General features: G+C 60.9%; 1 protein-coding gene across 7 annotated transcripts in view; it reads left to right on the forward strand.

Moving 5' to 3' along the window:
- The first annotated feature begins 756 nt into the window (after positions 1–756).
- LOC122548881 (receptor-type tyrosine-protein phosphatase mu) overlaps positions 757–13,631 on the forward strand; it is a 903,264-nt gene continuing 890,389 nt past the window's right edge. For 2 of the 7 annotated variants that reach the window (XM_087986678.1, XM_087986679.1), the window contains exon 1: positions 757–1,153. In XM_087986678.1, the coding sequence (XP_087842804.1) occupies positions 1,081–1,153 (73 nt within the window). In that variant the 5' untranslated portion in view covers positions 757–1,080. The remainder of the gene's footprint in view (positions 1,154–13,631) is intronic. The other 5 variants (XM_087986680.1, XM_087986682.1, XM_087986683.1 and 2 more) reach the window with 3 other exon arrangements.

Here is a 13,631-nt window from a genome sequence, read left to right on the forward strand (position 1 = left end):
TTTACCTCTCTCTTTCCTTGTTTTTCCACTCTCCTCATTCCTTCTCTCTTTTCCATTTATCTCTTCTCCCACATTCCCTCCCTTTCATCTCCTCTCACATCTTCCTCGAATTTCCCTGCTCTCTGATATTTCTCCTCTTTCCACCTCTCCCTCTTTCTCCTCTTCCCGTTCTTTCTCTCCTTTATCTATTCTCTCTCTCCTCCCACTCTCTTTCTTCTCTCTGTATCTCTTTCTTGTTTCTCCACTTTTCCTATCTTCTCCTTACTCTCGTTACTTCCCTCTCCCTTCCTTCTCCCTTCTCTCTTCCCGTCCTCTCTTTTCTTCTCTCTCTCCTCCCTTCTCCTCCCTCTCTCCTTTCCTCTCTCTTTCTTCTCCCTCTCTCCTCCTCCCTCTCTTTTTCCTCTCTTTCTTCTCTCTCCTCCTCTCTCTTTCTTCTCTCTTCTCCTCCTCCCTCTCTTTTGCCTCTCTTTCTTCTCTCTCTCCTCCTCTCTTTCTTCTCTCTTCTCCTCCTCCTCCCTCTCTTTTTCCTCTCTTTCTTCTCTCTCTCCTCCTCTCTCTTTCTTCTCTCTTCTTCTCCTCCTCCCTCTCTTTTTCCTCTCTTTCTCCTCTTTCTTCTCTCTCCCCTCTCTCTTTCTTCTCTTCTCCTCCCTCTCTCTTTTCCTCTCTCTTTCTTCTCTCTCTCTCTTCTTCTTCCTCTCCTTCCTTCCCCCTCTACCCTTCACCCATCTTCTCCCCGGGTCGCTGTCACTTTCCATTGAAACCAGTTGGCTTTGTGTCGAGCTGGGTTCCGGACCGGAGTTGAGAGCGCTGCGCGTCCCCGAGAGCCGCACGCCCCCGAGAGGGAAGGGGAGGGGAGGGGAGGCGAGGCCGGGCGCGCGGACGCGCCTGCCGGGCGGCGGGCACGCGCTCTCCCCCCCCGACGTCAGCTCTTTGCTGGCCAGACTGTCAGAGCCAAGTCAAACAGAAGTAGTGGAAAATACAGCGGAGCGTGTGAGGAGCTGAACTTGGGCAGAGAGCGCCGGCGGATTGCTGCTCTCTCCCTCTCCCACTCTGCAGCCGCTTCCCAATCCAGGCTCCGGCATGCAGCCGCTTCTAACTTACCTTCTGCTGGGGCTGAATCTTTCCCTGGGAGTCAGAGGACAGACGTTTGCAGGTAAGAGCAAGCTCGATGCGTGTAGTAAAGTGATTTCCTGCAAACAGCTCGCCTTTAAACCTCCCACCCTTGACAGCCCGAACCCTCCATGTCCCTGACCTGCTCACCCCCCCCCCCTCCCCTCCCCACCATCCCTCTCTCACCCCCAGTCTCTGGGAGCCCACTCTTTATCATACTGTCAGCCCAGGGTTCCCTGCTCTGGGAGCTCCTCTGTCTGTCTCTAGCTCTGTCTGGGACCCTGTCCAGAGAGCAGCTCTCACTGGGATCGCCTTCCGGATTCCCCCCACCCCCATCCATTCCCACCTCCTGACATAGCTCCCCCACCCCACCACCCTCCCGATCCTGATACTACCCTCCCCAAGCAGGGGAATCTGTCACTATTCCTGAAATCCCCTCTCTGTCTCTGGGACCCTCCTCCATGTCTCTGGCACCCTTTACCTGAGTTTTCCCCCCATCCCTATGGGATCCTTTCCCTATCCCTGAGATCCCCCCCATGGGATCCTTTCCCGATCCCTGAGATTCTCCCCATCCCTATGGGATCCTTTACCTATCCCTGAGATTTCAAGACCCATGGGATCCTTTCCCTATCCCTGAGATTTCCCCCTTTCCCTATGGGATCCTTTCCCTATCCCTGAGATCCCCCTCCCTTTGGTATTCCATCTTCTCCCCGGTCCCCATCCCCACCCCCACCCACCCCAACCTTTCCCCTACCCCCTCCCCCTCTAGCCCCCTCCCCCTCCAGCTCCCTGCTCCCCTCCCCTCTGGACAACTTTCCTCTAGCCCCTTCCTCAGCCTCTAGCTCCCTCCCTACCTTCCAGGCCCCTCCCAGACTCCTCCCTTCCTTCTAGCCCCCTCCTTCCCCCCCCTCTCCTCCAGCCCCCTCCCCTCCAGAACCCTCCCCATCCTCTAGCCCCTCCAGTTGTATCAACTTTAGATTTGAACGAGAGTGAACAAATCTTGGAGCATGGGAACCATCCTCCCTCCCTGTCCCTGTCCCAGCTCCTGGGCTCCTGCTGTGCCCTGGTTCCAGCACCGGCTGTCTGTGTTACACTGAGATCCGCTCGGAGTTCTCCCCAGTCTGGGGCGGCTCCCGGCTCCCTGGACCGTGCATCAGACTGACTCCTACCCCATCCCCGGCCAGCCGTGGCGGGCGGAAGTTTGCAGTCTCGGGGCGGGCTTCTGGTTCAGCAGCATCCCACCCTGGGAAGTTCCAACTTCAGACAACCCTGTCCCTCCCCCACTCTCTCCCACTCCCAGCTCTCTCTCTCTATGTGTTCCCCACTCCCCAGCTCTCTCCCACTCCCTGTTCCCCACTCCCCATCTCTCTCTCTCTGTTCCCCACTCTCCAGCTCTCTCTCTCTCTGTGTTCCCCACTCCCCAGCTCTCTCCCACTCCCTGTTCCCCACTCCCCAGCTCTCTCTCTGTGTTCCCCACTCCCCAGCTCTCTCCCACTCCCTGTTCCCCACTCCCCAGCTCTCTCTCTGTGTTCCCCACTCCCCAGCTCTCTCTCTCTGTTCCCCACTCTCCAGCTCTCTGTCTCTCCCTCTCTCTCTCTCTGTTCCCCACTCCCCATCTCTCTGTCTGTGTTCCCCACACCCCAGCTCTCTCTCTCTCTGTGTTCCCCACTCCCCAGCTCTCTCTCTCTCCCTCTTTCTGTTCCCCACTCCCCAGCTCTCTCTGTGTTCCCCACTCCCCAGCTCTCTGTCTCTCTCTCTCCTTCTCTCTGTGTGTTCCCCACTTCCCAGCTCTCTGTCTCTCTCCCTCTCTCTGTTCCCCACTCCCCAGCTCTCTGTCTCCATCTCTCTCTCTGTGTTCCCAATTCCCAGCTCTCTGTCTCTCTGTGTTCCCCACTCCCCAGTTCTCTGTCTCTGTCTCTCTCTCTGTGTTCCCCACTCCCCAGCTCTCTCTCTCTCTGTGTTCCCCACTCCCCAGCTCTCTGTCTCTGTCTGTCTCTCTCTCTGCGTTCCCCACTCCCCAGCTCTCTCTCTCTCTCTGTTCCCCACTTCCCAGGTCTCTCTCTCTCTCTGTCCACCACTCCCAGCTCTCTGTCTCTATCTCTGTGTTCCCCACTCCCAGCTCTCTCCCACTCACTGTTCCCCACTCCTCAGCTCTCTGTGTGTGTGTCTCTCTGTTCCCTACTCCCCAGCTCTCTCTCTTCCCCACTCCCCAGCTCTCTTTCTCTGTGTTCCCCACTCCCCAACTCTCTGTCTCTGTCTCTCTCTCTGTCCACCATTCCCCAGCTCACTGTCCACTTACTCCAAATCCCACCCGCGGCAAGTTAAACTTTTCACCACCTCCACACCCTACCCGTTCATACCCGACTGAGCAAGCGGGCAGCCTGTGCAATGAGAATGAAGCAGTGAAATATTACTCTCCACACACTGAAACTGGAGATCAGATTCTCCAAGGAAGGATTTGGAGATTTGAAACGTGCTGAACATTTTATTTTTGGTGTGTTTGTGTGTGTGTGTGTGTTGGGGGGAGGTGGGGGTGTAAGAAACTCTCCCTCCTGTTGTTTTGGTTTTGGGAAACAGTTATAAATGGCGTTAGCAGAACATTTCAAGATGTCGCAAAACTCAACTGCAAGTTCTCCTGGAAGTCGGCCACAGCTGGAGAGAGCCAGAGACTGTTCCAGGCCCCGGGAAGGGAGGCACAGAATTCAGGCATTGACTGCCCCAGAATGTGGGGGCTAGGACGGGAGCGAGAATGGCCACGTTGGCAGGGATGGTATCTTATTGAAAGAATGTGTGTGTGTGTGTACAAAGTTACCCATAAAATGTGGGAAGGACCCGTCTGTCCCGGTGAAAACTCAGTCAAAGCGGGAATCCCAAATTTAGCTTCGGGGAAAAATATAGGGATTCCAACCCGGGATACTCCAGGGTGGCTGGGGAGGGTGGGATGGGATGGGGGGGGACTGAAAGCCACTTTTCACTCAGTCGTGGTGTTTCATGAAGGAGAGGACAGAGTGAAACAGAGCGGAGGCAAAGTTACACGGGAATGTTGACAGGGTGCCTGGTCTGTACTTCAGCGCTGGGAGTTGGTGTGAAGGGGAGCAGGAGTTGCTGATTTACTGAGCTAGGGGTGATACAGCCCATCCAGGGGGGGTTCTGGTTTCAGCCTGAGAGAGCAGGCGCTGTGCTGGACTCACAAGGCAACGGAATAAACAACACATTCCCGGTATCCGCTTCTCTCTCTCTCTCTCTCCCTCCCTCTCCCCCCCTTTCTCTCTGTCGCCCCCTTTCTCTCCCCCCCTCCTTTCTCTCTCTCCCCTTCTCTCTCTCTCTCCCCCTTTCTCTCACCTTCTCTCTCTCTCTCTCTCCCCCTTTCTCTCCCCTTCTCTCTCTCTCTCCCCCTTTCTCTCTCCCCCCCTCTGGTGCCACTGTTTAAGAAAGGCGGTAAGGTCAAGCCAGGGAACTATAGACTGGTGAGCCTGACCTCGGTGGTGGGCAAGTTGTTGGAGGGAATCCTGAGGGACAGAATATACATGTATTTGGAAAGGCAAGGACTGATTCGGGATAGTCAACTTGGCTTTGCGCGTGGGAAATCATGTCTCACAAACCTGGTTGAGTTTTTTGAAGAAGTAACAAAGAAGATTGATGAGGGCAGAGCAGTAGATGTGATCTATATGGACTTCAGTAAGGCGTTCTCCCCCACGGGAGACTGCTTAGCAAGGTTAGATCTCTTGGAATACAGGGAGAACTAGCCATTTGGATACAGAACTGGCTCAAAGGTAGAAGACAGAGAGGGTGGTGGTGGAGGGTTATTTTTCAGACTGGAGGCCTGTGACCAGTGGGGTGCCAGAAGGATTGGTGCTGGGCCCTCTACTCTTTGTCATTTGCATAAATGATTTGGATGTGAGCATAAGAGGTACAGTTAGTAAGTTTGCAGATGACACCAAAATTGGAGGTGTAGTGGACAGCGAAGAGGGTTACCTCAGATTATAACAGGATCTTCATCAGATGGGCCAATGGGCTGAGAAGTGGCAGATGGAGTTTAATTCAGATAAATGCGAGGTGCTGCATTTTGGGAAAGCAAATCTTAGCAGGACTTATACACTTAATGGTAAGGTTCTTGGGAGTGCTGCTGAGCAAAGAGACCTTGGAGCTCCTTGAAAGTGGAGTCGCAGGTAGATAGGATAGTTTGGTATGCTTTCCTTTATTGGTCAGAGTATTGAGTACAGGAGTTGGGAGGTCATGTTGCGGCTGTACATGACATTGGTTAGGCCACTGTTGGAATATTGCGTGGAATTCTGGTCTCCTTCCTATCGGAAAGATGTTTGTGAAACTTGAAAGGGTTCAGAAAAGATTTGCCAGGGTTGGAGGATCTGAGCTACAGGGAGAGGCTGAATAGGCTGGGGCTGTCTCCCCCTTTCTCTCTCTCTCTCCCCCCTTTCTCTCTCTCTCCCACCTTTCTCTCTCTCTCCCCCCCCTCTCTCACTCTCTCCCCTCTCTCTCTCTCCCCCCTCCCTCTCCCCCTCTCTCTCTCCCCTGCTCCCTCCCTTTCTCTCTCTCCCCCCTTTCTCTCTCCACCCCTTTCTCTCTCCCTCCTTTCTCTCTCCCTCTTTCTCTCTCCCCCTTCTCTCTCCCTCTTTCTCTCTCCCCCTTCTCTCTCCCCTCTTTCTCTCTCCCCTCTTTCTCTCTCTACCTCCACCTTTCTCTCTCTCTCCCCTTTCTCTCTCTCTCCCTCTCCCCATTCCCCATCCCCTCCCTCTCCCCTCCCCCTCCCCTCTCTCACCCCCTCCCTCTCCCCTTCCCCTCCCTCTTCCCTCTCCCCCTCCCACTCTCCCTCCCTCTCCCTCTCCCCCACACTCTCTCCACCACACTCTCTCCACCACTCTCTCCCTCCCCCTCCCTCTCCCCCTCCCCACCCCCTCCCCCTCCCTCTCCCCCCTCTCCCCCTCCCTCTCCCCCTCTCCCCCTGCCTCTCCGCCCACTCTCTCCCCCCATCTCCTCCCACTCTCTCCCGCCACTCTCCCCCCACCCCCTCCCCGTCCCTCTCCCCCTCCCCTCCCTCCCCCTCTCCCCATTCCCCTCCCTCCCCCTCCCTCTCCCGCTCCCTCTCCCCCTCCCTCCCCTCTCCCTCTCCTCTCCCTCTCCCCACTCCCCCCACTCTCCCCCCACCCCCTCCCTCTCCCCCTGCTTCTCCCCTTCCCTCTCCCCCACACTCTCTCCCCTCCTCCCCCTACACTCTCTCCCCTCCTCCCCCCTACACTCTCTCCCCTCCTCCCCCCACACTCTCTCCCCTCCTCCCCCACTCTCTCCTCCTCCCCCACTCTCTCTCCCCCCTCTCCCCCCAACCCCCTCCTCTCCCCCCTCTCCCCCCAACCCCCTCCCTCTCCCCCTCCCCCACACTCTCTCGCCCTTCCCCCCACTCTCCCCCTCTCTCTCGCTCTCCCTCCCCCTCTCTCTCCCCCCACTCTCCCCCTCTCCCTCCCCCTCTCTCTCCTTGCTCCCCCTCCCCCTCTCTCTCCTCCCCCTATCTCTCCCTTTCCCCCCCTCCCCCTCTCTCTCCCCCTTTCCCCCCTCTCCCCTCTCTCTCTTCCCCTCCCCTCTTCCCCCCTCTCTCTCTTCCCCCCTCCTCCCTCTCTCTTCCCCCCTCCCCCCTCTCTCTTCCCCCCTCCCCCCTCTCTCTTCCCCCCTCCCCCCTCTCTCTTCCCCCCTCCCCCCCTCTCTCTTCCCCCTCCCCCTTTCTCTCTTCCCCCTCCCCCTCTCTCTCTTCCCCCCTCCTCCTCTCTCTCTTCCCCCCTCCCCCCTCTCTCTTCCCCCTCCCCCTCTCTCTTCCCCCTCCCCCTCGCTCTCTCCTCCCCCCTCCCCTTCTCTCTCTTCCCCCCTCCCCCTCTCTCTCTTCCCCCTCCCCCTCTCACTCTTCCCCCCTCCCCCTCTCACTCTTCCCCCTCCTCCTCTCTCTCTTCCCCTCCCCCCTCTCTCTTCCCCCTCCACCCTCTCTCTACCCCCTCCCCCTCTCTGTTCCCCCCTCCCCTCTCTCTTCCCCCCACCTTCTCTCTCTTCCCCCCTCTCTTCCCCCTCCCTCCCCCTCCCTCTCTCTCTTCCCCCCTCCCCCTCTCTCTCTTCCCCTCCCCCTCTCACTCTTCCCCCCTCCCCCTCTCACTCTTCCCCCCTCCTCCTCTCTCTCTTCCCCCTCCCCCCTCTCTCTTCCCCCTCCCCCCTCTCTCTTCCCCCTCCCCCCTCTCTCTTCCCCCCTCCCCTCTCTCTTCCACCCCTCCTCCTCTCTCTTCCCCCCTCCCCTCTCTCTTCCCCTCCCCCCTCCACCTCTCTCTTCCCCCCTCCCCCTCTCTCTTCCCCCCTCTCTCTTCCCCCTCCCCCTCTCTCTTCCCCCCTCTCTCTTCCCCCTCCCCCTCTCTCTTCCCTCTCCCCTTCTGTCTTCCCCTCCCCCTCTCTCCCCCCCCTCCCCCTCTCTCTCCCCCCTCCCCCTCTCTCTTCCCCCTCTCTTCCCCCCTCCCCCTCTCCCTCCCCCCTCCCTCTCTCTCTTCCCCCTCCCCTCTCTCTTCCCCCCCTCCAATCTCTCTTCCCCCTCCCCTCTCTCTTCCCCCCTCTCTCTTCTCCCCTCCCCCTCTCTCTTCCCTCCCCCTCTCTCTTCCCCCCCTCTCTCTTCCCCTCTCCCACTTCCCTACTCCCCCCTCTCTCTTCCCCCCTCACTTCCCCCCGCCCTCTCTCTCTTCCCCCCTCCCCTTCCCCTCCCCCCTCTCTCGTCCCCCTCCCCCCTCTCTCTTCCCCCTCCCCCCTCTCTCTTCCCCTCCCCCCTCTCTCTTCCCCCCTCCCCCTCTCTCTTCCCCCCTCCCCCCTCTCTCTTCCCCCTCCCCCTCTCTCTTCCCCCCTCCCCCTCTCTCTTCCCCCCCTCCCCCTCACTTCCCCCTCACGCCCCTCTCTTCCCCCTCCCCTCTCTCCCCCTCCCCCTGCTCTTCCACCTTCCCCTCTCTCTTCCCCCTCCCCCTCTCTCTACCCTTCCCCTTCTCTCTCTTCCCCCCTCCCCTCTCTCTTCCACCCCTCCCCCTCTCTCTTCCTCCCTCCCCTCTCTCTTCCCCTCCCCCCTCCACCTCTCTCTTCCCCCCTCCCCCTCTCTCTTTCCCCCCTCTCTCTTCCCCCTCCCCCTCTCTCTTCCCCCCCCTCTCTCTTCCCCCTCCCCTCTCTCTTCCCTCTCCCCTCTCTCTTCCCCCTCCCCCTCTCTCTCTCTCCCCCTCCCCCTCTCTCTTCCCCCTCTCTTCCCCCCTCCCTCCCCTCCCTCTCTCTCTTCCCCCCTCCCCCTCTCTCTCTTCCCCCTCCCCCTCTCACTCTTCCCCCCTCCCCCTCTCACTCTTCCCCCTCCTCTCTCTCTCTCTTCCCCCTCCCCCCTCTCTCTTCCCCCTCCCCCCCTCTCTCTTCCCCCCTCCCCTCTCTCTTCCACCCTCCCCCCTCTCTCTTCCCCCCCCTCCCCTCTCTCTTTCCCCTCCCCCCTCCACCTCTCTCTTCCCCCCTCCCCCTCTCTCTTTCCCCCTCTCTCTTCCCCTCCCCCACTCTCTTCCCCCCTCTCTCTTCCCCCTCCCCCTCTCTCTTCCCTCTCCCCCTCTGTCTTCCCCTCCCCCTCTCTCTCCCCCCTCCCCCTCTCTCTCTTCCCCACTCTCTTCCCCCCTCCCCCTCCCCCCTCCCTCTCTCTCTTCCCCCTCCCCCTCTCTCTTCCCCCTCCCCCTCTCTCTTCCCCCCCTCCAATCTCTCTTCCCCCTCCCCTCTCTCTTCCCCCTCTCTCTTCTCCCCTCCCCCTCTCTCTTCCCTCCCCCTCTCTCTTCCCCCCCTCTCTCTTCCCCCCTCCCACTTCCCTACTCCCCCCCTCTCTCTTCCCCCCTCTCTTCCCCCCGCCCTCTCTCTCTTCCCCCCTCCCCTCCCCCCTCTCTCTTCCCCCTCCCCCCTCTCTCTTCCCCCTCCCCCCTCTCTCTTCCCCCCTCCCCCTCTCTCTTCCCCCTCCCCCTCTCTCTTCCCCCCTCCCCCTCTCTCTTCCCCCCTCCCCCTCACTTCCCCCTCACGCCCCTCTCTTCCCCCTCCCCCTCTCTCTTCCCCCTCCCCCCTCTCATCCCCCTTACCCCCTCCCCCTCTCTTCCCCCTCCCCCTGCTCTTCCACCTCCCCCTCTCTCTTCCCCCCTCCCCCTCTCTCTTCCCTCTCTCTTCCCCCCTCCCCCTTCCCCCTCTCTTCCCCCCTCCACCCTCTCTCTTCCCCCTTCCCCCTCCCTCTTCCCCTCTCCCCCTACTCTTCCCCCTCCCCCTCACTCTTTCCCCCTCTCTCTTCCCCCCTCCCCCTCTCTTCCCCTTCCCACTCTCTTCGCCCCTCCCCCCCTCTTCCGCCCTCCCCCTCTCACTTCCCCCCTCCCCCCTCTCTTCCCCCCTCCCCCCTCTCTCTTCCCCCCTCCCCCTCTCTCTTCCCCCTCCCCCCTCTCTCTTCCCCCCTCCCCCTCTCTCTTCCCCCTCCCCCCTCTCTCTTCCCCCTCTCTCTTCCCCACCTCTCCCTTCCCCCCTCGCCCTTCCCCCTCTCTTCCCCCCTCTCTCTTCCCCCCTCCCCCTCTCTCTTCCCCCCTCTTCCTCTCTCTTCCCCACCTCTCTCTTCCCCCTCTCCCCCTTCCCCCCTCTCTTCCCCCCTCTCTCTTTCCCCCTCTCTCTTTCCCCCCTCCCCCTCTCTCTTTCCCCCTCCCCCTCTCTCTTTCCCCCCTCCCCCTCTCTCTTTCCCCTGCCTCCCCCTCTCTCTTTCCTCCCCTCCCCCTCTCTCTTTCCCCCCTCCCCCCCTCTCTTCCCCCTTCCCCCTCTCTCTTTCCCCCTCTCTCTTTCCCCCCTCCCCCTCTCTTCCCCCTTCCCCTCTCTCTTCCCCCTCCCCCTCTCTTCCCCCCCTCTCCCTTCCCCCCTCCCTCGCTCTCTTCCCCCCTCCCCCTCTCTCTTCCCCCTCTCTCTTCCCCACCTCTCTCTTCCCCCTCTCCCCCTTCCCCTCTCTCTTCCCCCTCTCCCCCTTCCCCCCTCTCTTCCCCCCTCTTCCCCCCTCTCTCATTCCCCCCTCCCCCTCTCTCTTTCCCCCTCTCTCTTTCCCCCCTCCCCCTCTCTTCCCCCTTCCCCTCTCTCTTCCCGCTCCCCACTCTCTTCCCCCTCCCCCCTCTCTCTTCCCCCCTCCCCCCTCTCTCTTCCCCCCTCCCTCTCTCTTCCCCCCCTCCCACTCTCTCTTCCCCCTCCCCCTCTCTCTTCCCCCTCCCCCTCTCTCTTCCCCCTCCCCCTCTCTCTTCCCCACCTCTCTCTTCCCCCTCTCCCCCTTCCCCCCTCTCCCCCTCCCCCCCTCTCTTCCCCCCCTTACCCCCTCTCATTCCCCCCTCCCCACCTCACATTCCCCCCTCCCCCTCTCTCTTTCCCCCCTCCCCCTCTCTCTTTCCCCCCTCCCCCTCTCTCTTTCCCCCGCCTCTCCCTCTCTCTTTCCTCCCCTCCCCCTCTCTCTTTTCCCCATCTCCCCCTCTCTCTTTCCTCCCCTCCCCCTCTCTCTTCCCCCTCCCCTCTTCCCCCCTCCCCCTCTCTCTTCTCCCCTCCCCCCTCTCTCTTCCCCCTCCCCTTCTCTCCTCCCCCCTCCCCCTCTCTCTTCCCCTCTCTCTTCCCCCCTCCCCCCTCTCTCTTCCCCCCTCCCCCCTCTCTCTTCCCCTCTCCCCCCTCACTTCCCCTCTCCCCCCTCTCTCTTCCCCCCTCCCCTCTCTCTTCTCCCCTCCCCCCTCTCTCTTCCCCCTCCCCTTCTCTCCTCCCCTCTCCCCCTCTCTCTTCCCCTCTCCCCCTCTCTCTTCCCCTCTCCCCCCTCTCTCTTCCCCTCTCCCCCCTCTCTCTTCCCCCTCCCCCCTCTCTCTTCCCTCTCCCCCCTCACTTACCCTCTCCCCCCTCTCTCTTCCCCCCTCCCCCTCTCCCACTTCTCTCTTCCCCCCTCCCCCTCTCTCTTCCCCTCTCTTCCCCTCTCCCCCCTCCCCCTCTATCTCCCCCCTCCCCCTCTATCTCCCCCCTCCCCCTCTCTCTTTCCCTCCCCCTCTCTCTTTCTCCCTCCCCCTCTCTCTTTCCCCCTCCCTCTTTACCCCCTCCCTCTTTACCCCCTCCCCCTCTCTCTTTTTCCCCTCCACCTCTCTTCCCCCCTTCCCCCTCTCTTCACCCTCTCTCTTTCCCCCCTCCCCCTCTCTCTTCCCCCTTCCCCTCTCTCTTCCCCCCACCTTCTCTCTCTTCCCCCCCACCCCCTCTCTCTTCCCTCCTACCCCCTCTCTCTTCCCACCTCCCCCTCTCTCTTCCCCCCTCCTCCTCTCTCTTCCCCCCTCCCCCTCTCTCTTCCCCCCTCTCTCTTCCCCCTCTCCCTCTTCCCCCCTCCCCCTCTCTCTTCCCCCCTCCCCCTCTCTCTTCCCCCTCCCCCTCTCTCTTCCCCCCTCTCTCTTCCCCCTCTCTCTTCCCCCCTCCCCCTCTCTCTTCCCCCCTCTCTCTTCCCCCTCTCCCTCTTCCCCCCTCCCCCTCTCTTCCCCCCTCCCCCTCTCTCTTCCCCCTCCACCCTCTCTCTTCCCCCCTCCCCCCTCTCTCTTCCCCCCTCCCCCCTCTCTCTTCCCCCCTCCCCCCTCTCTCTTCCCCCCTCCCCCCTCTCTCTTCCCCCCACCCCCTCTCTCTTCCCCCCCTCCCCCTCTCTCTTCCCCCCTCCCCCTCTCTCTCCCCCCCTCTCTCTTCCCCCCTCCCCCCTCTCTCTTCCCCCTCCCCCTCTCTCTTCCCCCCTCCCCCCTCTCTCTTCCCCCCTCCCCCTCTCTCTTCCCCTCCCCCTCTCTCTTCCCCCCTCCCCCTCTCTCTTCCCCCTCCCCCCTCTCTCTTCCCCCCTCCCCCCTCTCTCTTCCCCCCTCCCCCTCTATCTTCCCCTTCTCCCTCTTTCTTCCCCCCTCTCCTCTCTCTTCCCCCCCCTCTCTCTTCCTCCCTCCCCCCCACTCTCTTCCCCCCTCCCTCCCTCTCCCTCCCCCCTCTCCTCCCCCCTCGCCCACCCCTCTTCCTCCCCCCTCGCCCGCCCCCTCTCCCTCCCCCCCTCTCTCCCCCCTCTCCCTCCCCCCCTCTCTCCCCCCTCTCTCCCCCCTCTCCCTCCCCCCTCCCCCCCTTCTCCCCCCCTCCCCCCTTCTCCCCCCCTTTCCTCCCCCTCCCCCCTCTCTCCCCTCCCCCCTCTCTCTCTCTCCCCCTCCCCCCTCTCTCCCCTCCCCCCCTCTCTCTCCCCCTCCCCCCTCCCCCTCCCCTACCCCCTCTCTCTCCCCCCTCCCCCCCTCTCCCCCTTCCCCCCCTCTCCCCCTTCCCCCCCCTCTCCCCCTCTCTCCCTCCCCCCCACCTCTCTCTGACATCAGCGGGAGATGTGCCCAGAGTTAATGTGGGACCTTCCTGACTAATGACTCCATCAAACGCTGGGTGTCGTGACCTGAGTGTTGGAATTATGAAGCGAAACTGCTCTTTAATAGACAGGGGTTGCTCTCGGCGGTGTGGGGTTAGCTTTGTGCTGAGATGCCGGAGTTAATATTCCCATGCCCTCCTGCTGAAAATACATCGCACTGGGAGCTCTGTCTCTGATCAGAGACGGTCAGAAATCAAAGCACAGTCCTCTCCACTTTGATTCCGCTCGGAGTGAAGGGGGTGAATTGTATCTTGCTGAATCAGTCTTGGGAAGATTCGCGGATCCCATTCCGCCTCTTGAAAACTTTCTAGTATCCACTATTCCGCAGTCCTTTAGGAAAGCACCTCTCTCCCAGGGAGAAGCTGAGGTGTACAGCATGCGGGAGAGAGTGCAGATGAATTTAACCAGCCAAGTGCTACCTGCAGTTTCTATCCAGCTCCTGTTCTGACACTGCCTTAGTTACCAAGTGAGAACCACCTTCCATCCAAGGCTATAACCGGACTGGGGTGGTTCTGCACAGAGCTCCGGCTCCTGCATTGTGTTAAACGGACCGAGAACTTAAAGCCGGGAAACTTCCTGACCTCACGGTCACGCACAGGGGCCGAATGAAGTTGACTTTCCAGGCAGCAGATCGAGGTGAAAGGCTGCCTTTCTCTTCCTCCCTCATAGATCGAAAGGGAAGCGTTTTAAAGAGTCATAGAGACGTACAGCACGGAAACAGACCCTTCGGTCCAGCTCGTCCATTCCCACTAACAGCTGGGGCTGAGGGATTGTGACCAGTTTCAGTCAAACAGAACTGACTCCAATGGGGCCAGGATAATAGACATGGGGCCTGGGGAGATATTGTGCTGTTGTCATGTGTTTTTGACCTGCCTTTCCTTACGGTGACTTTGGGATTGGACACCAGTTTTGGCTTCCATTCCTACTCCCTACAACACACAGGGGGGGACAACTCCTGGCTATGTTGCTGCCAGTTCATTTGCAAAGACCCTTCCTGTGCTTTAAAATCAGATTGTGTGACTCTGTATCATTCCAATCAAGGACGGGTTTATAGCAAGGATGGAGGCCCTTCCCACCATCCCCTCTG

The sequence above is a fragment of the Chiloscyllium plagiosum genome, unplaced genomic scaffold, assembly GCF_037043375.1.
Source record: "Chiloscyllium plagiosum isolate Xiang-an unplaced genomic scaffold, Cpla_swu_hap1 HiC_scaffold_4, whole genome shotgun sequence".
NCBI classification, from domain to species: Eukaryota; Metazoa; Chordata; class Chondrichthyes; order Orectolobiformes; family Hemiscylliidae; genus Chiloscyllium; species Chiloscyllium plagiosum.